The sequence below is a fragment of the Hypanus sabinus genome, chromosome 28, assembly GCF_030144855.1.
Source record: "Hypanus sabinus isolate sHypSab1 chromosome 28, sHypSab1.hap1, whole genome shotgun sequence".
NCBI lineage: Eukaryota > Metazoa > Chordata > Chondrichthyes > Myliobatiformes > Dasyatidae > Hypanus > Hypanus sabinus.
The window spans coordinates 43,908,475-43,934,292 of NC_082733.1; the positions used below are offsets into that span (position 1 = coordinate 43,908,475).

Genomic DNA, 25,818 nt, shown 5'->3' on the forward strand with positions numbered 1-25,818 from the left:
CACAAATATTCCCAAGTCCCTCTGCACAACAACATGCTGTAATCTTTCAGCATTTAAATACTCTAATCTATTTTCCCTTTCAAAGTACATATCATATTTACCATCCATCCTTATCTATGTATAAGTCTTTTATACAGTACCTTATCAAACACCTTCCAGAAATCCATTATACACAACATCCACCCGTTTCCCTCTCACCACTGCACTCATTATATCCTCAAAGATCTCCACCAGGTTTATCGACAGGGCCTCCCTTCATGAATTAATGCTGCGTCTGCCTGTTGCTATGATTGCCTTCTGTCCAGATACCTTGCTCTTTCTTTCTTAATGATAGTTCAAAGCAGTTTCCTGACTACAGATGTTAAGCTAACTGGCCTATAGTAACCTGCCTTTTGACTATATCCTTTTTCAAATAGTGGCATGGCATCCACTGTCTTCTAATCTGCTGGGACCTGCCCAGAGTCCAGAGAACGTTGGTAACTAATCACAAATGCATTTACTATAACTTCTGCCATTTTTTTCAGTACCTTAGGATGCATCCCATCAAGACCAGGGGACTTGTCTACTGAGAACCCATTAGTTTTACAAGGGGCATAGAGGTGAGTCAGGATATTTTCATACAGCAGTGAAGTCCAGAACCAGAAGGCACAGGTTTAAGGTGACAGAGAAGAAATTTAAAATAGATCAGAGAGTTAATGTTTTCACACAGAAGGTGATGAACATTTGGAAAGAGCTGCCAAAGGTACCGATGGAAGCAGATGCAATGACAATGTTTATAATTACAAGCGCGGATTAGATGATTACTTTCCCGAGTAATCTGTGGAATTCTCTGCCACAGGAAACAGTTGAGGCTGGTTCATTGGCTATATTTAAGAGGAAGTTAGATATGGCCCTTGTGGCTAAAGGGATCAGGGGGTATGGAGAGAAAACAGATTCAGGGTTCTGAGTTGGATGATCAGCCATGATCATACTGAATGGCGGTGCAGGCTCGAAGGGCCAAATGGCCTACTCCTGCACCTATTTTCTACATTTCTATGAGTTATGGTGCTCTGCCTGCAATGGCCATCTTGACATCCCGGTTACAAGCCACGTCAACTCATCTGTCCTCAGCCTCCTCCACTGCCAGGGTGAGGCCAAATGCAAACTAGAACAACATCAAATTCCACCTGGGCAGTCTACAACTCAACAATATACACACTGAATTCTTTAGTTCAAGTACTACACCCCCTCTATTTTTTTCTCTCTCCTCCTGGTCCACCAAGGTTTATGACACAGCTCCTTGCTATAGCTTTGTTTCCCTCCCCCAAAATCAGCATTAATATCACTGGCATACGTTGTGAAATTTGTTGTTTTGCAGCAACAGTACATTGCAAAACAATTAAAAAACTATAAATTACAATGAGCAATATATATTTAAAATTTTTATAAGTAGTGCAAAAAGAGAGCAAAAAAAAGACAAAGAATAGTGAGGTAGTGTACATAGGTTCAATGTCCATTCAGAAATCTGATGGCAGAAGATGTTGTATCCTTGTCGGTTGAGTTAAGAAACCACAAGGGTAAAAGGACCCTGATGGCAGTTATATACAGGCCTCCCAACAGTAGCTGGGATGTGGACCACAGATTACAACAGGAAATAGAAAAAGTGAGTCAAAATGGCATTGATAAAAGCAAAAGAGAGGGCATATAACGAAACAAAAAATAGTGGGAAGACAGGATTGGTAAGCTTTTAACCCTACAGAGAGCAACTAAAGGAGTCGTTACAAGGGAAAAGATGAAATATGAAATCAAGCTAGCAAACAATACCAAAGTAAAAGCTTTTTTGAGCACGTTAAAAAAAGATGACAGTGGATATAGCACTGCTAGAAAATGAGGCCAGAGAAATAATAACCGGGGACAAGGAGATGGCAGATGAAATATTTTGCGTCAGTCTTCACTGCATAAGACAGTAGCAGTGTGCCAGATGTTGAAGGATATAAGGGGAGAGAAGTGAGTGCAGTTACTATTACAAGGGAGAAGATGCTCAAAAAGCTGAAAGTCCCTGTCACCCAAACCAGATGAATTGCACCCCAGGATTGTGAAAAGAGAGCAGTAGAGATTGTGGAGGCATCAGTAATCATCTTTCAAAAATCATTGGACTCTGGAATGGTGACAGAGGACTGAAAACTTGCAAATGTCATTCCATTCTTTAAGAAAGGAAATTATAGACCAGTTAGCCTGAACTCAGTGGTTGGGAAGATGTTGGAGTCAATTGTTAAAGATGAGGTTAAGGCAGGGGTGGGCAAACTTTTTGACTTGAGGGCCACAAAGGGTTCTAAAATTTGACAGGGGGGCCGGACTAGGAGCAGATGGATAGAGTGTTTTGGTAATACACCTCATAAGAGAAAATAAAATATCATGGGATATGTAGAAAGCATGTGCTTTAATTTCAATTGAAAATGAACAAATGCATTACAACAAAATATCTGTCTTTGAAATCCCATGGTATTTAGCTATTTATTGAAATGACTTTTAAAACACTGAAAATTAAATGAATAAAATACAGCTTTTTAATAGTAACAGTTATTATTTTAAAGCACTGAAAATTCTGTTATCCTTCAAGATATTATCATCATCACTCTCCTCCTGACTGTCTTTATTTCAAAAACGGTAGGAGATGCAGGTCTACTTGTCCTGCTCCTTCTTATTCAATTGTCCCCTGTGCCAAAACTCAACAACGACCCGCACAATGACAGAACAGTGAGAGCGCGCTAGTATGCGGAGCTCTGTGCTCGCAAATCCCCGCAGGCTATCTCCCTTAGCCGGAATGCTGGCTAATTGTGAGCCGGTTCGGATGTGCCAGGAAATGGGTCGCCACAAGGTCACAAAGTAAAGCACAAATGTGGAGTAATACGTTGCACCTCAACAAAGGTCAATGTATATAGAGTGCGTCATCTATTGGGAAAACGCCAGAATTGCGGGGAAAAAACGTTAACAAGGTTTATTAATATAATTTCATCAAGTTCTGTGGGCCGGATTAAAAAGCTTAACGGGCCGCAGTTTGCCTATGCCTGGGTTAAGGAGTACGTGGAGACACAGGAAAAGATAAGACAAAGTCAGCATGGTTTCCTTAAGGGAAAATCTTGCCTGATGAACCTGTTGCAATTCTTTGCATAGATTCAACTAGGATAGATAAAGGGGATGCAGTGAATGTTTTATATTTGGACCTTCAGAAGGCCTTTGACAAGGTGCCACACACAAGGCTGCTTACCAAGCTAAAAGCCCATGGTATTACAGTAAAGTTACTGGCATGGTTAGAGCATTGGCTGATTGGTAGGAGGCAGTGAATGGGAACAAAAGAATCCTTTTCTGGTTGGCTGCCGGTGACTAGTGGTGTTCTGCAGGGGTCGGTGGTGGGACCACTTCTTTTTATGCTGTATATCAATGATTTAGATGATGGAATAGATGGCTTTGTTGCCAAGTTTGCAGGTGACATGAAGATTAGTGGAGGATAGGTAGTGTTCAGGAAACAGAAGGCAGCAGAAGGTATTAGATTAAGAGAATGGGCAAGAAAGGGGCAAATAAAATACAAACATGAAGAAATCTACAGATGCTGGAAATTCAAACAACAACACACACAAAATGCTGGTGGAACATAGCAGGCCAGGCAGCATCTATAGGGAGAAGCGTTGTTGACGTTTCAGGCCGAGATCCTTCATCAGGACTAACCGAAAGAAAAGATAGTAAGAGATTTGAAAGTAGAGGGGGAGGGGGAAATGCGAAATGATAGGAGAAGATCGGAGCGGGTGGGATGAAGCTAAGAGCTGGAAAGGTGATTGGCGAAAGTGATACCGAGCTGGAGAAGGGAAAGTATCATGGGACGGGAGGCCTCGGGAGAAAGAAAGGGGGGGGGGGGGACACCAGAGGGAGATGGAGAACAGGCAAACAACTAAATATGTCAGGGATGGGGTAAGAAGGGGAGGAGGGGCATTAATGGAAGTTAGAGAAGTCAATGTTCATGCCATCAGGTTGGAGGCTACCCAGCTGGTATATAAGGAGTTGTTCCTCCAACCTGAGTTTGGATTCATTTTGGAGCTTGATTGGACACAACATCAAAGGTTATGGGGAGAAAGCCAGGGAGTGGAGCTGAGGAGGGGGAGAAAGGATCAGCCATGATTGAATGGCAGAGCAGACTCAATGGGCCAAATGGCCTAATTCTGCTCCTACGTCTTATGGTCTAAGCTGTTCCTGAATCATTGAGTGTGTGTCTTTAAGCTCTTTTACCTCCTCCTTGATGGTAGCAATGAGAAGAGGGCATGTCCTGAGGCATCTGTCTATCCATTCACTTCCTGCATCCTGTCCCCTCCCTCCACTGTTCTATTTTTGTTCAGCATCCTTTTCTTATCTGGCTCCTTCCTTTCTTACCAGATTCCACAATCTACACCCCTTTGTCGGCTGAGTTTCATCTCCCAATCTCTATGTCAATCTGCGTTCTTCCTCTCCACGTTCTCTGGCCGGGTCCATCTGCCCATCAATCCATCCCCAGTCTCTGTGTCAGCTCAATCTGCCCATCAACCCCTCCCCACCTGGATCCACTAGCTCCTGCCTCACCCTCTTCCCCTTACCTCTATACTAGCTATCTGCCCTTTACACACTCCATCCTGAGGCAGAGTCCCAAATCAAATCATTCCTTTTGCCTCCGCAGGAGCCGCCTGACCTGCTGAATTCCTCCAGTAAGTCATAAACACAAGAGTTTCTGCAGATGCTGGAAATCCAGAGCAACAGACACAAAATGCTGGAGGAACTCAGCAAGTCAGGCAGCATCTATGGGGATAAACAGTCGATGTTTCAAGTCAAGACCATTCATTCAGGACTGGAAAGGAATGGGGAAGAAGCCAGAATGTGGGGAGAGGAGGAGGAGTACAAACTGAAAGGTGATAGGTGAGATCAGGTGAGGGGAAAGGTGGACTGGTATGAGATGGGAGATGAAGCAAGAAACTAGAGTTCCTCTGGCCACTTGTTTTTTTGCTTCAGATCCTCACATCTAGAGTCTGTTCCGTCTTTGGTCTACAAAGTTGCCTGAAGTATTCTCCGATTCCTTTCCCAGTATCCAAATGGGGTTGAAAAAGGATAATAAATCAGCCATGATTGAACAGCAGAGATGACGCAATGTCTGAATGGCCTAATTCTGCTTTGATGTCTTATAGTCTCAAAGGTCCATACATCAAGCTTGCCATTTCTTCCCCACCTTCTGCAGCTGCTGCTAGGTTTCCAGCACACAATTGTATAGGAACACCCTGACTTATTCAACACGTTCTATCACGTATCACTGAAATGCTCATTACCTTAAATGATACAACAAACACTCCATCTGTTTCACTCCCATACTTCTGAATGGCTTCTGTATCTTCGGTAACCATAACAACTGGCATTAATCCTGCAAGATGATTATAATACCAGACCGTGGCATAATAAATGCACCTAGAACAAATAATTAGCATTTTATTAATTTTCTTTGCATGACTGGGATAACAAACACAATGTCCACATCACGGGGTGGCACAGTAGATAGCGGTTAGTGTCACACTATCACTGTGCCAAGAACCCAGGTTTAGCTTGCGCTGCCGTCTGTAAGAAGTTTGTACGTTTTTTCCCACGATTATATGGGTTTCCACTGGGTGCTCAGGATCCTTCCCACATTTCAAAGACTTACTCGGGGGGGGGGGGGGGGGGAGGGTTAGTAAATTAATTGGTCATAAGGGTGTAATTGGGCAGCACAGGTTTGAATTGAAATGGTCTTATTACTTACATCCTTCAAATACATGAGGAGTAAAAATCCTTACATTACATCTCTGTCTAAATGTGTAACATGCAATTTATAGTAATTTATAATAAATAGTATATGCAACAATATAACATAGAAATACAGTTGTGTTAGTATGAATTAATCAGTCTAATGGCCTGGTGGAAGAAGCTGTCCCAGAGCCTGTAGGTCCTGGCTTTTATGCTGCAGTACCGTTTCTGGGACAGTAGCAGCAGGAACAGTTTGTCGTTGGTGTGACTCAGGTCCCCAGTGATCCTCTGAGCCCTTTTTACACACCTGTCTTTGTAAATGTCCTGAATAATGGGAAGTTCACATCTGCAGTTGCGCTGGGCTGAGGGTCCTGCAATTAAGGGAAGTACAGTTCCCATACCAGACAGTGATACAGCTAGTCAGAATGCTCTAATTGTGCCCCTGTATAAAGTTCTTAGGATCTGGAAGCCCACACCAAACTTCCTCAACCGTCTGAGGCGAAAGAGGTGCTGTTGTGCCTTTTTCACCACACAGTCGGTATGTACAGACCACGTGAGATTCTCGATGATGCTTAAGCCCAGGAACTTAAAGCTGTTCACCCTCTCAACCCCAGATTCATTGATGTCAATAGGGGTTTGTTGGGTGGGAAGGGTCTGTCACCGTGCTGTATCTTTAAATACAATGACAAGAGTGTAATACTAATCAGCTTCCAAACCTAGAAAACCCTTTCTTCCTAATTTCAAATTTACTTGAATATATTCCAGCAAAAACAATTTGAGTTATATTGGGTGAATGCCTCTGCCATACTTAAAGTTAACCTATGTAATAACATTAAAACATCCACAATTCACCCATACAGCTCCACCTTTTCATGAATTATACTACCCCACGGAGCAAACAAAATTCTGCAATTCTGAATTCCTGCCACAAACTCCTTCTCACACATCACAGCTGCCATTCTGAAGTAATTTATAATTGTCCCGTCCACTGTAAAAATGGCAGGATCTGCCATATAGTCAATGAGCCAAAGATGCCCAAGCTCACCAGATCATCATTGTAAGGGGTTCCCAATCTTTTTTAGGAAATTCCCAGGCACCTGTGGAACCCCTGCTCTAGTGGCTCCTGATCAACATGTTTGTTTCAATCCCAAACAATAAATGTATTTTTTCCCTGCAATATGTGAGATTAAACAGAAGTTATAATTTTGCATGTTTTTATGTTTTTAGCTACCAGAGTGAATTAAAAACTTGAGATTAGTGTACAGTATTTTACATTAACTACAATATTTCTTAAAAGCTAGAAAGATTAAATTGAATATCAATGACAAACCTGGTCTGCCATTTTTCTAGGGACTCTCCTTGTTCTCTTGGGACATACGAGTACAACTGAAATTCATTGAAGAACATAACACATTCATGACGAGCATCCTTCAGCAGGTTCCGCAGCTTGTTGTACTGTCTGCAATGATACAAACGATGATGTAACCACACTGGTCCAATAGTTTTTCCACAACTGCTCATTTAAAAAAAGTGGACTATTCCTTTTCTGTTCTTTTATCATTGCAACTTGAAATCTGTTCCTCAATCACTGGAAGTGAGGACAATGGACTTCAACATAGAGATATTTTGTTTGCAAAATACTTATACATCTACAACACTTCTTTTATTATATTCTGGATTCTGACAAGGCAGATTCAGATTCATTTATTTATCTCATGTACATTGAAATATACAGTGATATGTGCTGTTGTGTTTGCAAACCAACACAACCTAAGGATGCGCTGGGGTGACTTGCAAATATAGCCACACATTTTGGTGCCAACACAGCACCACCATATTCAGACGGCTGTAGAGGTATGACAATGTGGTAATGAACCTATAACCATATAACAATCACAGCACGGAAACAGGCCATCTTGGCCCTCCTAGTCCGTGCCGAACCCTTAATCTCACCTAGTCCCACCTACCCGCACTTAGCCCATAACCCTCCACTCCTTTCCTGTCCATATACCTATCCAATTTTACCTTAAATGACACAACTGAACTGGCCTCTACTACTTCTACAGGAAGCTCATTCCACACAGCTATCACTCTCTGAGTAAAGAAACACTCCCTCGTGTTTCCCTTAAACTTCTGCCCCCTAACTCTCAAATCATGTCCTCTAGTTTGAATCTCCCCTACTCTCAATGGAAACAGCCTGTTCACGTCAACTCTATCTATCCCTCTCAAAATTTTAAATACCTCGATCAAATCCCCCCTCAACCTTCTACGCTCCAATGAATAGAGACCTAACTTGTTCAACCTTTCTCTGTAACTTAATTGCTGAAACCCAGGTAACATCCTAGTAAATCGTCTCTGCACTCTCTCTAATTTATTGATATCTTTCCTATAATTCGGTGACCAGAACTGCACACAATATTCCAAATTTGGCCTTACCAATGCCTTGTACAACTTTAGCATTACATCTCAACTTCTGTACTCAATGCTTTGATTTATAAAGGCCAGCGTTCCAAAAGCCCTCTTCATCACCCTATCTACATGAGACTCCACTTTCAGGGAACTATGCACAGTTATTCCTAGATCTCTCTGTTCCTCTGCATTCCTCAATGCCCTACCATTTACTCTGTATGTTCTATTTGGATTATTCCTGCCAAAATGTAGAACCTCACACTTCTCAGCATTAAACTCCATCTGCCAACGTTCAGCCCATTCTTCTAACCGGCATAAATCTCCCTGCAAGCTTTGAAAATCCACCTCATTATCCACAACACCTCCTACCTTAGTATCATCGGCATACTTACTAATCCAATTTACCACCCCATCATCCAGATCATTTATGTATATTACAAATGACATTGGGCCCAAAACAGATCCCCGAGGCACCCCGCTAGTCACCGGCCTCCATCCCGATAAACAATTATCCACCACTACTCTCTGGCATCTCCCATCTAGCCACTGTTGAATCCATTTTATTACTCCAGCATTAATACCTAACGACTGAACCTTCTTAACTAACCTTCCATGTGGAACTTTGTCAAAGGCTTTGCTGAAGTCCATATAGACTACATCCACTGCCTTACCCTCGTCAACATTCCTCGTAACTTCTTCAAAAAATTCAATAAGGTTTGTCAAACATGACCTTCCACGCACAAATTCATGCTGGCTACTTCTAATCAGATCCCGTCTATCCAGATAATTATAAATACTATCTCTAAGAATACTTTCCATTAATTTACCCACCACTGATGTCAAACTGACAGGTCTATAATTGCTAGGCTTCCTTCTAGAACCCTTTTTAAACAATGGAACCACATGAGCAATACGCCAATCCTCCGGCACAATCCCTGTTTCTAATGACATATTAAAGATCTCTGTCAGAGCTCCTGCTATTTCTACACAAACTTCCCTCAAGGTCCTGGGGAATATCCTGTCAGGACCCGGAGATTTATCCACGTTTAAATTTCTTAAAAGCACCAGTACCTCCACCTCTTTAATTGTCATAGGTTCCATAACTTCCTTACTTGTTTCCCACACCTTAGACAATTCAATATCCTTCTCCTTAGTGAATACCGAAGAGAAGAAATCATTCAAAATCTCTCCCATCTCCTTCGGTTCCACACATAGCTGACCACTCTGATTCTCTAAGGGGCCAATTTTATCCCTCACTATCCTCTTGCTTTTAATATAACTGTAGAAACCTTTCGGATTTACTTTCACCTTATTTGCCAAACCAACCTCGTATCTTCCTTTAGCTTTTCTAATCTCTTTCTTAACATTTCTTTACATTCTTTATATTCCTCGAGCAATTCCTTTACTCCATGCTGCCTATATCTATTGTAGACATCCCTCTTTTTCTGAACCAAATTTCTAATATCCCTTGAAAACCATGGTGCTCTCAAACCTTTAACCTTTCCTTTCACCCTAACAGGAACATAAAGATTCTGTACCCTCATAATTTCACCCTTAAATGACCTCCATTTCTCTATTACATCCTTCCCATAAAACAACTTGACCCAATCCACTCTCTCTAAATCCCTTCGCATCCCCTCAAAGTTAGCCTTTCTCCAATCAAAAATCTCAATTCTAGGTCCTGTCCTGTCCTTCTCCATAATTATATTGAAGCTAATGCTATTGTGATCACGACCCAAAGTGCTCCCCAACACATACATCTGTCAGCTGACCTATCACATTCCCTAACAGGAGATCCAACACTGCCCCATCTCTAGTCGGTACTTCTATGTATTGTTGCAAAAAACTATCCTGCACACATTTCACAAACTAAACCATCCAGCCCTTTTACAGAATGAGCTTCTCAGTCTACGTGTGGAAAATTAAAATCTCCCACAATCACCACCTTGAGTTTACTACAAATATCTGCTATCTCCTTACACATTTGCTCTTCCAACTCACGCGCCCCATTAGGTGGGCCTAATGGGGCCCATTAGGCCCCATTAACCTCCAACAAACACATCTTAATTTACGTGAGTCCATGTACCTATCCAAAAATCTCATAAAAGACCCTATCATATCTGCCTCCACCACCGATGCTGACAGCCCATTCCACGCACTCACCACTCTCTGTGTAAAAAACTTACCCAACATCTCCTCTGTACCTACTCCCCAGCACCTTAAGCCTGTGTCCCCTTGTGGCAGCCATTTCAGCCCTGGGAAGATGACTATCCACATTCATTAATTTTGCTTTACCCAGGCTCCTTGGTGACACTCTCAGTCAAAGACTGCCTTGAAGTCAAGAGTAGGCACTCTCACCTCACCTTTCATATTGTACTAAGGTAAGAAAAAATGTGGAGCTGAACGATTATGGCCAAACCGAAACTGTATGGTTTGCTAGTAATGTATTCCAGATATGGAGTCATCAATGTACAGGATTGGAAGAAGATGCAGAGGATTGTAAACTCAGCCAGTTCCACCATGGGCACTAGCGTTCCCACCATAGAGGACATCTTCAAAACGCAATGTCTCAAGAAGTCAGCACCCATCATGAAGGACCCTCACCATCCAGGGCATGCCCTCTTCTCATTACTACCATCAGGAATCTGAAGACACACATTCAGCAGTTTAGGAACAGCTTCTTCTCTTCCACCATCAAATTTCTGAACGGACCACGAACACTATGATTACCTCACTTTTAGAACTACTGTATATATAACTCCTTCCCTCCAGTCACTCTTGGGCAAGCTGTAGCACCTGCTTAGATGCCCCCCCCCCCCCCCAAAATCAGGCAGACAATCTCTGAATGTCTGGGATCACCCATCTTGTAAATATACTGTCCAGAAGAAGGCAATGGCAAACCACTTCTGTCGAAAAATTTGCCAAGAACATTAATGATCATGGAACCCATAAGGGCTCACATGATACGACAAGGCACATAACAATGATAATGCTATAGTAATTTTATGTATTGCACTGTACAACAAATTTCATGAACTATGTCAGTGACAAGAAACCCGATTCTAACTCTGAGAAAGCAGTGCTTGACGAAGTGTTAATGACACCTTCCATCATATTGCTGGTGATTGAGGGGACACTGATTTTTGGATATACAGACTGGACATGCAGTCTGGGAACAGGATGAACATGAACAGTTTTCTGCATCGTCAGGTAGATGCCAGTGTTGGATCTGTACTAGAACAACTTGGCTTGAGGATCAAAGATCAAGTTAAAATTAGGAATTTAATTTGGTTATGCAGCAGCACCTAACAAGAATGTTTTGATAACAAAATAAAGGAGTTGGTACAATCTAATTAGCCAAAAAGAAAAGATCTTGTTGGTGAGGATCAAACTATTAACAGAAGAAATTAATGTTTAATAGGTTTCAATTAGATTCGCCTTACACAAGCATATTTTGTCTTCTGGTGTAGTCATGTAATTTGAAGACGTGCTGAGAGTCAGCTAACAGAGATAAAACAGTATATTACGAGAATCATGGGAAGCGAAATATTTCTATCTTCACCTGTGTCAATCAGTATAAGCAGTGTAAAACTGCCCATTCCTCAGTTCTCTGCAGTTTGAAATTGCAATTCCATAGCAGTAAAAAAGACGTGATCAGGTCTGTGTTTATCAGCATTTTGATAAGGAAAGTGACAGAATGTAATGAGCTTTTCGATTTCAACTTGATCAACACAAATACTAAGCTCAGAATAACATATACTAGAATCTCCAGCCACTAATTACAAGTGCTTTATGTTAACTGTATACCCAAGTACCAGTCTTAAACTCTTAGCAAATGATGAATAAATGCTTCTAAAACCTTATTGATTTTCAAAAATAGACACAATTAAAATAGAAATAAAAATGATAATTCAATAAATTGATAGCTTCAAAATAGCAAGTCCAATGAATTTCCATCAAGATGAAAAATAATTTAATATATAAATGATTAGAATAGAATAGATTAATATGTATCAGAATCATCTTTATTATCAGCTGCATATGTTGTGAAATTTGTTACCTTAGTGGTAGTACATTGATAATAATGTAGAAAAAATAAGTAAATCAATTACAGTTAAATATACATATAAAAATAAATTAAAAATAGTACAATAGCAGAAATATATATTTAAAAAATGCAGTAGAGTTCTTGGGTTCATTGTCCATTTCGGAATCGGCTATCAGACAGGAAGGAACTGAATCACTGAGTTTGCTCTACAGCTCTAGCTACCTGGGTTCAGTCAGTTGTTGGGTGCTGTCTGAATGGAGTTTGCATGTTCCCCTGTGTATGTTTGCCCTGGCTACTCGGGTTTCCAAAGTCTTACATTTAGCCTCTGTAAATTACTCCTAGTGTAGATAGATGGTGTCAGCAATAATTACGAGAAGGCATCATAAGAGATTCTGCAGATGGAGAGAAATAAACAGTCAATATGTCAGGATGAGACCCTTCATAAATCAACTGCTTGTTCCTCTCCATAGATGCTGCTGAACCTGCTGAGTTTCTCCAGCATTTTGTATGTGTTAATCAGGGAAGACAATGAGGACAGTTGATGGGCTGAATGACCTAATTCTGCTCCTATGAGAATTTACAGGGAGAAAGAATGTATTTTGAAAGTGGCAAAGGCTCTTCACTGAATTGCCTCCACCTTTGACATCAGGAAGCAAATTAAATTTTAAATAATATGCAAATTCAAAATGTTTTTGTTTCTTTAATCATAACATTTTGCTTTTCATATAATGTCTTATTTGGGTCAAGCTGAAACTTCAAAATAAAAACAGAAAAATTGAATGAGAGGTGTCCTTAAATATTCCAGTCAAAACAGCAAAGATAGAAAATTGTCCCAGGCATGGATGTCCACATAATGCACAGTGGGAATCAAGAGAATAACAGGGACAAAATGAAGAGCAATCTGTTAAACTGAACAGCTGATTAAAATAGCCCCAGGCTTTAAACAGATGTCCAATCCTTAAGGGAAAACTTCTTAAAATATCATTAGCAAGTTAATTTAACTAATTGTATATTTAACTATTTCCACCTTCTTGAAAAAGGAAAACTATTTTCACTTATTTAAAAGCCCTCCAAAGCCAAATACATTTTGTTGATTCTGTATAAATAAATCAGTTATCTTACATTTTCTCAATCATCTGTTTTCAAGTCTATTTGAGCCTTTACCCAGATAGATAAGAGAAACAAGGTCATACAGACAGAGCTTAGAGAGACAGCAAAGATTTTCAAAAGTAGGACCTCTAAAGGAGGCAAGGTCAAAATTACTCCCAGTGCCATGTGCTGCTAAGTAGAAATGAGACCAGAGCAGATGAATGCGTGGCTGGAGAGATGCTGCTGGAGGGAGGTTATATACTTCTTAAGCATTAGAACTATTTTTTAGCAGCAGGTGGCACCTGTATAAAATCAAACAGATTGCACCTCAGAAACCAGAACCAATCTCCTTGCTGAGGGGTTTAATTTTGCTAATGGGAAGAATTTAAACCAGCTCTCATCAATTTCTCCAACTCTCCTCCCTCCCTCCTCTCTTTTTCCGTTCCCCATTGTTTCTCTTCACCTCCACTTTCACTTCCTTCACGGTCCACTATCTTCTCCCATCAAATTTCTTTTTCTTCAGCCCATTACCTCTTCCTCCCAGCTTTTACTTCATCACCCCCTCCTCCATCCACACCCCCACCCCAGAACAATCTTCAGATTCCAGCTTTTGCCCCCTTTCCAGTCCTGGTAAGGGTTCAGCCCAAAATGTCACCTCTTCATTCCTCTCCACAGATTCTGCCTGACTTGAGAGTTCAGCCAGCACTTTGTGTGTGTTGCTCTGGATTTTCAGCATCTGCAGAATCTCATACATTTTAAAAGATTTAAAAAAAAATTTCAAGTGTAGAAAAAAAGAGGGATTTAGGGAGGAAGATCAAAGCAGGTTTCTGGCCACCAATGGAATATAGCTATAGACAGACAATTAGAAAGCAAGATTTTGAAAGCCAAAAGCACAATTTTACATTGAATGTGCTGGAGGGCAGAGATATACAGGTCACAACAGAGTGGTCAGCAGCACTGGGGCTCCACAGGGGACCGTCCTGTCTCCCTTTCTCTTCACCATCTACACCTTGGATTTAAACTACTGCACAGAGTCTTGCCATCTTCATAAGTTTTCTGATGACTCTGCCATAGTTGGATGCATCAGCAAGGGAGATGAGGCGGAGTACAGGGCTATGGTGGGAAACTTTGTCACATGACGTGAGCAGAATCATCTGCAGCTTAATGTGAAAAAGACTAAGGAGCTGGTGGTGGACCTGAGGAGGGCTAAGGCATCAGTGACCCCTGTTTCCATCCAAGGGGTCAGTGTGGACATGGTGGAGGATTGCAAATACCTGGGGATACGAATTGACAATAATTCAGGGGCAGGGGATGGGAACAAGTGCAGAGAGACAGAGAGGTGTAAAATGAGGGTAGAAGCAAAAAGTAGTAAGGTGAAAAGTAAAAGTGGCAGGCAGGCAAATCCAGGGCAAAAAGCAAAAAGAACCACTTTTCAACATAATTGTATAAGGGCTAAGAGTGTTGTAAAACCAAGCCTGAAGGCTTTGTGTGTCAATGCAAGGAGCATTCATAACAAGGTGGATGAATTGAATGTGCAGATAGTTATTAATGAATATGATATAGTTGGGATCACAGAGTCATGGCTCCAGGGTGACCACGGATGGGAGCTCAACATCCAGGGATATTCAATATTCAGGAGGGATAGACAGGAAAGAACAGGAGGTGGGGTAGCATTGCTGGTTAGAGAGGAAATGAACGCAATAGAAAGGAAGGACGTTAGCCTGGAGGATGTAGAATTGATATGGGTAGAGCTGCGTAACACTGAGGGGCAGAAAACGCTGGTGGGAGTTGTGTACAGGCCACCTAACAGTAGTAGTGAGGTTGGGGATGGCATTAAACAGGAAATTAGAAATGTGTGCAATAAAGGAACAGTCGTTATAATGGGTGACTTCAATCTACATATAGATTGGGTGAACCAAATTGGTAAGAGTGCTGAGGAAGAGGATTTCTTGGAATGTATGCGGGATGGTTTTCTGAACCAACATGTCAAGGAACCAACTAGAGAGCAGGCCATTCTAGATTGGGTATTGAGCAATAAGGAAGGGTTAGTTAGCAAGCTTGTCGTGCGAGGCCCCTTGGGTAAGAGTGACCATAATATGGTGGAATTCTTCATTAAGATGGAGAGTGACATAGTTAATTCAGAAACAAAGGTTCTGAACTTAAAGAAGGGTAACTTTGAAGGTATGAGATGTGAATTAGCTAAGAGACTGGCAAATGATACTTAAAGGGTTGACGGTGGATATGCAATGGCAAGCATTTAAAGATCGCATGGATGAACTACAACAATTGTTCATCCCAGTTTGGCAAAAGAATAAACCAGGGAAGGTAGTGCACTCGTGGCTGACAAGGGAAATTAGGGATAGTATCAAGTCCAAAGAAGAAACATATAAATTAGCAAAAAAAAGTGGCACACCTGAGGACTGGGAGAAATTCAGAGACCAGCAGAGGAGGTCAAAGGGCTTAATTAGGAAAAGGAAAAAAGATAATGAGAGAAAGCTGTCAGGGAACATAAAACCTGACTGTAAAAGCTTTTATAGATACGTGAAAAGAAAAAGATTGGTCAAGACAAATGTAGGTCCTTTACAGTCAGAAACAGGTAAATTGATCACAGGGAACAAAGACATGGTAGACCAACTGAATAACTACTTTGGTTCTGTCTTCACTAAGGAGGACATAAATAATCTTCTGGAAATAGTAAGGGACTGAGGGTCTAGTGAGATGGAGGAACTGAGGGAAATACATGTTAGTAGGGAAGTGGTGTTAGGTAAATTGAAGGGATTAAAGGCAGATAAATCCCCAGGGCCAGATGGTCTGCATCCCAGAGTGCTTAAGGAAGTAGCCCAAGAAATAGTGGATGCATTAGTGATAATTTTTCAAAACCCCTTAGATTCTGGATTAGTTCCTGAGGATTGGAGGGTGGCTAATGTAACCTCACTTTTTAAAAAAGGAGGGAGAGAGAAACCTGGGAATTATAGACAGGTTAGTCTGACATCGGTGGTGGGGAAAATGCTAGAGTCAGGTATCAAAGATGTGATAACAGCACATTTGGAAAGAGGTGAAATCATCGGACAAAGTCAGCATGGATTTGTGAAAGGAAAATCATGTCTGACGAATCTTATAGAATTTTTTGAAGATGGAACTAGTAGAGTGGATAGGGGAGAGCCAGTGGATGTGGTATATTTAGATTTTCAAAAGGCTTTTGACAAGGTCCCACAAAGGAGATTAATATGCAAACTTAAAGCACACGGTATTGGGGGTATGGTATTGATATGGATAGAGAATTGGTTGGCAGACAGGAAACAAAGAGTGGGAGTAAACGGGACCTTTTCAGAATGGTAGGCAGTGACTAGTGGGGTACCACAAGGCTTAATGCTGGGACCCCAGTTGTTTACAATATATATTAATGATTTAGATGAGGGAATTAAATGCAGCATCTCCAAGTTTGCGGATGACACGAAGCTGGGCGGCGATATTAGCTTTGAGGAGGATGCTAAGAGGATGCAGGGTGACTTGGATAGGTTAGGTGAGTGGGCAAATTCATGGCAGATGCAATTTAATGTGGATAAATGTGGGGTTATCCACTTTGGTTGCAAGAACAGGAAAACAGATTATTATCTGAACGGTGGCTGATTAGGAAAAGGGGAGATGCAACGAGACCTGGGTGTCATTGTACACATGTCATTGAAGGTGGGCATGCAGGTACAGCAGGCGGTGAAAAAGGCAAATGGTATACTGGTATTCATAGCAAAAGGATTTGAGTATAGGAGCAGGGAGGTTCTACTGCAGTTGTACAAGGCCTTGGTGAGACCGCACCTAGAATATTGTGTGCAGATTTGGTCCCCTAATCTGAGGAAAGACATTCTTGCCATAGAGGGAGTACAGAGAAGGTTCACCAGATTGATTCCTGGGATGGCAGGACTTTCATATGAAGAAAGACTGGATTGACTAGGCTTGTACTCACTGGAATTTAGAAGATTGAGGGGGGATCTTATTGAAACGTATAAAATTCTAAAGGGATTGGACAGGCTAGATGCAGGAAGATTGTTTCCGATGTTGGGGAAGTTCAGAACGAGGGGTCACAGTTTAAGGATAAAGGGGAAGCCTTTTAGGACTCAGATGAGGAAAAACTTCTTCACACAGAGAGTGGTGAATCTGTGGAATTCTCTGCCACAGGAAACAGTTGAGGTCGGTTCATTGGCTATATTTAAGAGGAAGTTAGATATGGCCCTTGTGGCTAAAGGGATCGGGGGTATGGAGAGAAAGCAGGTACAGGGTTCTGAGTTGGATGATCAGCCATGATCATACTGAATGGCGGTGCAGGCTCGAAGGGCTGAATGGTCTACTCCTGCACCTATTTTCTATGTTTCTATAAACTGGACTGGTCAAAGAACACTGAGGCTGTCTACAAGAAAGGTCAGAGCCGTCTCTACTTCCTGAGGAGACCGAGGTCCTTTAACTTCTGCCGGACGATGCTGAGGATGTTCTACAAGTCTGTGGTGGCCAGTGCTATCATGTTTACTGTTGTGTGCTGGGGCAGCAGACACCAACAGAATCAACAAGCTTATTTGTAAGGCCAGTGATGTTGTGGGGTGGAACTGGACTCTCTGACGGTGGTGTCTGAAAAGAGGATGCTGTCCAAGTTGCATGCCATATTGGACAATGTCTCCCATCCACTCCATAATGTACTGGTTAGGCACAGGAATACATTCAGCCAGAGACTCACTCCACCAAGATGCAACACTGAGCGTCATAGGAAGTCATTCCTGCCTGTGGCCATCAAACTATTTATACAGTATGGTATTTTCTCATAATTTTATTTCATGCAATATAAAACAATGATAATAAACCCGATTCTGAAAAGTGATACGTTCAGAGAGAAGAAGAACTATGAGCTGAACACTGTTAGAGTCACAAGTACAGGATGATACAGACACCACTGACTTGTCAAAGGGTACTTGAGAGTTAAGGGGTGGGAAGCTAGGAGGAGTGGACAATGGCTCTATTAATTAATGATGATCTTGCAGGAAAAGACTTAAGCTCAGGAAACCAAGAAGTAGCAGTGGCTTGGGTGAAAACAAGTAATACTAAAGGTGAGAAGTCTTTTTGAGAGAGAGGCATTGACTCTTTAAAATGGCCAAATGATAGGACAGAGTGTTAAAGAAGAACTAATCAGATACAGTAAATATGGCTATAATCATGATGGATTTTTATCTATGCATAGATCAGAAAAGTGGGATGGCAAGATGTTGCCTGGATGTAAAGCTCATGAAATAATTTTGATATAGCTTCTTAGAATAGTGTGTTCTGGAGCCAACTAGAGAGCAGTCTATATTAGATGTGACATTGGCAACGAGAGAGGATTAATTAAAGATCTCAGGATATGATTGCATTTTACATTCCCTCTGAAGGAGAAGTGAATGAGCCCATGACTAGCATTTTAAACTTAAATAAGGGCATGTTTGAGAGCACGATATCAGAGTTCGTTAAGTAAACTAGAACAGCAGTTCAAGGGATCAGTCAATCAAGACATAGTCACAAAAGATCTTTCAGAATACATACATCTCAACGAGAAAAGAATACTTCCAAGGAGAGGACCTGTGGTTGACGGAAAATTTAAAGATAGTATTGAATTTAGCGAGAAAGAAACAGCAGAGAATAACTAAAAGATTAAAAGGAAAACTAAACTATGAGTTAAGCTGGCCAGAAACATACAAGTAATTACTGAGAGCTTCTATAGATAATTAAGAAAGAAGAAAAGCAGATAAAGTTGGTATAAAGTGAAGATGGGGAATTAATAATAGAAAACAATGAGATTCCAGAAACAAAGAAAGTGGCATTTTGATCGGCCTTCTCTTGAGCTATATCTGGGGTGTATTCTCTATCAATCAGGAGTTAAAGGTAGGAAGCTCAGAAAAATTATGATCATCAGGGTCTTAATACTGGGGAGCTGCATTCTAACAAATCTTCATGTCTTGATTAACTTCTTCCCAGATTCTTAAATGAAGTAGCAAGTAGGAAAGATGACATGTTGGTTTTAATTTTCCAAAATATCTTACACTAGGAAGGAAATACAGGTCTGCTAGATAACATCTTTCATAGAAAAACATTATAAGCTGTCATTAAATACGTTACAGGAGAGTATTTAGAAAAAAAATAACAAGGTAATCAGGCAAAGTCAATGTGGCTTTGGGCAAGGTGAATCAATTCTGACCTGTATATCAAAGTTCGCTGAAGAGATTTACTGTATTTAGATTTCCAAGTCATTGAAAGGTGTGGTATCAAATGGTAACACAGAAAATTAAAGCACATGGTATATTTGTGAACATAAGCATGAATGGCTAATGAATTAGGCAAGGTGAGTGGTGTGCTACAGGAATCAGTAAGGCCTGAACGTTTCACTATTTATATTGATGATTTCAACGAAGGTGCTGAGGTCTAATCGGTGAATTTACAGATAAGACAAATTGGGAAAGTACTTGGGGAGAGGAGAAGAGGAGGCACAGAGGAATCTAGATGGGTGAATGGACAAACAGGGTATGTCAGCAAAAGTGAAATTGGAATTTTTAAAAAAGTTGCCTCACTGATGCAGAGGGATCCCGGTGAATAATACAGTGAGTAATTAGGAAAGCTAACAGAGCATTATCATTTATTGAAGGGGAACTAAACAGAAGAGAGATTATCCTTCATTTATACAATGTAACAGAGGCACAAAATGTGGAGTACAATGTACAATATCGGTCTCTAAGTTTATTAATGCATTAGCAGCTTAGAGAAGATTATCAAACTGACATCTGGATTAGGTTGTTTTAAACGGTTGAACTGGTTCAGTTTTTATCTCTCGTAGTTGAGAATAGAAAGAGACAATGGGAACATACAAGATCCTAAGGAGTTTGGATAAAGGACACTATCTCTCAAAGGAGGCCCCAAGGAGTTATGTATTTAAGACATGCAAAACAAAATCTCTTTTTTGAGGGGCATGAACTTCTTCATTAGAGAGAAGTGGAAGAGCCTGAAGTATTTTTAAAATGGAGGTAGATTCTTGATAAGGGGTGTAACTGGGTGAAAAGTTACTAAGCCTGGATGGGAACGCAGACTTGTGGTGCAGTAGCCAGGGGCTTCTCCAGCTTCCATTTCATACACATACATGCCTGTTAAAGCATCAATCCACTCCTGACTATATAGTTAACAGATATACATGATGTAGTATGGTGTTTAACCCCATTCTCTTACCTGTGTAACTCTTATTCCATCCCATCCTCACTATACCCATGCAAAATTCATATCCTTGCTTTCCTGATTGTAAGATTGAATATTTTGGCACCTTGCATTCTGCCCTCTCCAGAAACCCTCCTCACATAAATCTTCATAAGCTCCATGAAAGAAAACGGAGGGATATGTAGGAGGGAAGGGTTAGATTAATCTTAAGTCTCCTCCCACAGTCCAAAGATATACAAGTTATCACAATCAGGTTTAATATCACTGGCCTATGTCATGAAATTTGTTGTTTTGCACTAGCAGTACAATTCATAATAAAAACTACAGATTACAATAAACATAAAAAAAAAGAAATTGAGTCCTGCTGAAGGATCTCAGCCTGAAACATCGCCTGTACTCCTTTCCTAGATGCAGCCTGGCCTGCTGAGTTCCTCCAACATTTTGTGTCTGTTACTTGAATTTCCAGCATCTGCAAATTCTCTTGTTTGTGATTAAATAAGTAGCCTAAAAAGAGAGGGGATAAAATACTGAGGTAGTGTCCATGGGCTGATTGTCCATTCAGAAATCCGATGGCAGAGGGGAAGACGCTGTTTCTGAAACGATGTGTCTGTGTTTTCAGTCTCCTTGATGGTAGCAATGAGAAGACTGCTTGCCCCAGGGATACGGGAGCCCTTAATGATGGATGCAGCCTTTTTGAGGCTTCTTCTTTTGAAGGTGTCCTGGATTCTGGGGAGGCCAGTGCTCAAGATGGAGCTGGCTGAGTTTAAAAATTTCTGCAGCTCTTTCTGATCCTGTGCAGTGGCCCCTCCATAACAGACAGTGATACAGCCAGTTAGAGTGCTCTTCATGGTACATCTGCAAAAATTTGCAAGTGTCTTTGTAACATACTAAATCCCCCCAAACTCCTAATGAAATATAAATGCTGTCACGTCTTCTTTGTAATAGTATCAATATGTTGGGCCCAGAATAGATCCTGACGCCCAGGAACTTGAAACTGCCTACTCTTTCCACTTCTGATCCTTCGATGAGGACTGGTATGTTCCTTCATCTTAAGTTTTCTGAAGTCTACAATCAATTCCTTGGTCTTATTGACATTGAATGCAAGGTTGCTACTCCTACACCACTCAACCAGTTGATTGATCTTGCTTATGTACACCCCCTTGTCACCACCTAAAATTCTGCCAACAATAGTTGTGTTGTCGGCAAATTTATAGTTGGTGTTTGAGCTGTGGCCAGCCATACAATCACTAGTGTAGTAGAGCAGAACAGAACAGAGCAGCGGGCTAAGCACGCCTCCTGGAGGTGTGCCAATAATGGCTGTCAACAAGGAAGACGTGGTTTCCTGGTGAGGAAGTCAGGATCCAGTTGCAGAGAGAGGTACAGAGGCCCAGGTTTTGCAGCTTGTTTATTATAAAGCCCTGACTCCAGCCAACGTCTCTCTCTGGGTCACTGAGGCACGCAAGCCTCCAAACACTACAAGGTCGTGGTTCTTTGAAGGTCCTGTGATTGGTCTAGGATTAAATAACTAGGTTGTTGGTGGTGCAGTTTGTTAGGTCAGAAGGGCCTGTTCTGCACTTTATCTCTAAACAAATATATAGGTTAAAGAGTCAGCACACCATTGTGGGCTGAAGGGAATGTACTGTACTGTGTTATACTGTTCTATGTTAATCCTTAACTACACTAAGTTACACCAGCCCTAATTATCTACATTAACATCTGTTGTCCCTTCTCTCATAAGACATATCAAATTTATTTCCACAATATAGAATGCAGCCATTTGACCTGTCATGACCACGTTATGGAGCAATCCGAATCCCAGTCACTCAGTTCTTTCCAGTAAGAGGCTGAAGTACTCTAACCCCTAAGTTTGTTTTAAAATAATTCTTTATTCTTATAATTGTTTAATGTTGTTTTTTTGTCACATTACACCAATACACAAGAAATTCCTAATACAGTGGATTCCAATTAATTGGGCCATCTGCTAATCATGGCAACTTATTTGGAAAACTATGCCACTTAATTGGGACAGGAGACTGTTGTGACGTTTCTCGCTTCGGTGCACTTGCGTGGCCGTTACGTAATACACCGTGCTTACAGCGAACAGCTTTTAAGTAGCGTCACTTGTGTGTGCTTGTGTCCAAAAAACAATGATTTTTGTCACTGGCAGCTGACAAGAAAAAAGCGGTAACGTAACTCCAAAACGTTTTGTTCACTGCAGTTTCAAGCATTCAAGCTTGGAGATGCCAGAAATGGCTTGTCTTTTTTGTACGTTTTTAACTATTTCCATGAAACTTCAGCTATTTGGGGCAGCTGCCTAGCTGGGCCAAAATGTACTGGCCCTGATATGTCTGAATTAACCAGAGTCCACTGTACGTATAAATGTATATGGCAAATAAAATTGATCCTTCATCCTTGATAAATTATCTCCAGATTGCGTCACCCATTTACACTAGTGGCAAGTTATGGTGGCCAACTAACCTACCAACCAGCAGATCTTTAGGATGAGAGAGAAAACCCAAGCACCCTGAGGAAACCTGTAGCTACAAGGAAAATGTGCAAATTCTACATAGTCAGCGCCAGAGGTCAGGAATAAACCTGGGTGTTCAAAGCTGCAAGGTACCAGCAACATTAGCTGTCCCATTCTAAAGGTTACATAACCTGCAACCTTTTTCTTAAATGACCAACTATTTCCTTGCTCCTCTTCTATCTGTCATTTATTTATTTAGAGATACAGCGTGGAACAGGCCCTTCCAGACCAACAAGCTGCACCACCCAGCAACCCACCGATTTAACCCTCGCCTAATCACAGACTAGTAAACATACCAATCTTTGGACTATGACTTTGGACTATGGGAGGAAAACCACACGATTATTTGTTGAACAAGATTTCATTTTTCTTCGACTCATGTCCTTTTCTCTCCTTTCGTGTCACCTTTGACACTTGCTCTCACAATGCCATTTCTCTGTATATCCTTGAATGGCCCCAATCATTTAATTTTTAAAAAAACAATTTATTTGACCAAAACTTTTACAAAACTTCCTAATCTGTCCACTTTCCTCCCACTACCAGCTCAGCAAATTTGCTATGAATTCTATATAAATACTAACAAATGAATTAAGAACTTAAACTAACAACAGTCTGTATTATTTTGTAATGACAGTTGCAAAGAAGAGATCAGTTAAATGAGTACTATTCTGGGGAGTTTTCTACTTAGAAACTATCCTGCATTTTATGCAATCTTTAGAACCATCAAATGACCATCTACAGAAAAATAACCAGCACTAACCTGCGTCCCTTCTGGTGCTGGACAGCCTGACAAGCTGTCTGCATGAAGATAATGCCTCTTAATTCAGGAAACTCAAGTATCTCCAGATAATCTTGCACCACTTTCCAGTCAGGTATCACATAATGTGTAGCACTTTCTGAGAGCAATTTCCCTTCTGAAATATTAAGTTAATATAGAACTAAGCAACAGCATATTAAAAAAAAAGATAACTACACTAACAGGATATTAGTTTTAGAGAAACGTTTTGATTTTTAGATGGGCATTAACCTAATTTTTGCTATGTCCGATTAATATGGAAAATCAGACTGTACTATTTGAAACGCAAGGATATCTGTGTAAAATTCATCCATTCCTCAACCAATAATGGTAGTTTGTCAAACTATTTGTTTAAGGGCTATTTAGATTTTTGTGCGGAAAATGGCTGGCAGGTTGACTTGCATATCGACTACACAATTCAAAAATAATCTATCAGTTGTAAGCTTTTTGAGATGCGTTGTAAAATGCAAATCGTTTCCCTATTATAAGATTCTTTAATCGTGGCCATTATTTTATTTAACGATTTTTATGTAATTTTGTACCAGCCATAGCAGTCAACCCTCTTGAGTCGTAAGGCTGTGACACAAACCCGTGTGATTTAAATGTTTATGATCACATTCCAGTGGAGGACCGTGGGAGTGCTGACCTGCCAAATTGTGGTTCCCACATCTTAGACATAAAAAAATTCCACGGTGGTAATTAAAGATCAGAGAGCTCCAGAGGATAATATTCATTCCTCAAGCACCATCACCGAAACAAATTAACAGACCTCTTTGCACCGCGCTTTGCGAGATAATGCAAATAGGCTCTCGCACCGGTAACTAAACGAGAGAGGAAAAAAACTTCCGGAGCTGCACAACTTTTGAGGGTGAAGTGATAAACACGAGGAACGGTTACAAGGATTCGGGTGAAATAACCGCTTCTCTCTCCGCGGCTGCTGCTGTTCGGCTGAGAGATTTGTGTTTTCATTCCGCAATCGCAGCTCGAACAGCGGGGTAGTCAGCGGCGGTGTCTCCCCTCTGCCCATGTTTACCGTTGTGGCACCGGGCCTGGCACAGGCAGCTGTGGCACGGCACCGACTCCCGCAGGTAGTGCTCCCGCACCACACGCACCGACTTCCCCTTGCCGCTCCTCAGGTGCAGCACCTTCTCCGTCTTAATCATCACGCCGCCGGAGAGGAGGCGTGTGCCGGCGGCTCCGCTTGCTTCCCTGTTTTCAAACTCGCCTCCCGGCCAAGGGCTGAACCAACCGCGCTTTCCGCCCCGCCGCCCATTTTCCGCCCGGAAGCACTTGCCTGCGTCACCCGGAAATACAATTTCCCTCTGCGGGGCAAAGTGATTCTCAAGCGCCCAACCACGTGCAATTCAGGGCTGGGGAATCCCGAGACTTTAGATTGACATTCATAGAAAAATACAGCACAGAAGCCGGCCCTTCGGCCGTATAGTTCACCACGGAACCATTTAAACTGCCCACTCCCATTGTCCTGCACTTGGACCATAGCTCCCTGTAGCCTACTATCCATGTACCTATGCAAACTTCGTTTAAACTTTGAAATCGAGGGGGCATGCACCACTTGTGGCAGCTCGTTCCACACTCACCGTGCTCCGAGTGAACAAAGTTCTCTTCATGTTCCCCTTAAACTCTTCACCTCTCAAGCTTAACCCATGACCTCTAGTTGTAGTCCCACACAAACACGGTGGAAAAAGTCTGCTTGCATTTACCCTATCTATATCCCTTATAATTTGGTATAGCTCTATCAATTCTCTTCTCAGATCCTAGCAGCATCCTTGTAAATTTTCTATGTACTTTTTCAATCTTACTTATGTCTCCTGTAGGCAGGTGACCAAACCTGCACACAATACTCCAAATTAGGCCTCGCCGATGTCTTACACAACTTCAACATAACATACCATCACCTGTACTCAGTACTTTGATGTATGAAGGGCAATATGTCAAAAGTATTCT

At 41.3% G+C, this 25,818-nt stretch overlaps 1 protein-coding gene across 1 annotated transcript in view; it reads right to left on the reverse strand.

Moving 5' to 3' along the window:
- The window catches only part of dis3l (DIS3 like exosome 3'-5' exoribonuclease), a 64,404-nt gene extending 39,258 nt beyond the window's left edge, over nucleotides 1-25,146 (reverse strand). Inside the window, exons 1-4 of the mRNA XM_059953075.1 lie at nucleotides 24,887-25,146; nucleotides 23,818-23,971; nucleotides 7,100-7,228; nucleotides 5,322-5,457 (exon numbers count right to left, since the gene is read on the reverse strand). Coding sequence (XP_059809058.1) covers nucleotides 5,322-5,457; nucleotides 7,100-7,228; nucleotides 23,818-23,971; nucleotides 24,887-25,016 — 549 coding nt within the window. The 5' untranslated portion in view covers nucleotides 25,017-25,146. The remainder of the gene's footprint in view (nucleotides 1-5,321; nucleotides 5,458-7,099; nucleotides 7,229-23,817; nucleotides 23,972-24,886) is intronic.
- Nucleotides 25,147-25,818: the final 672 nt, after the last annotated feature.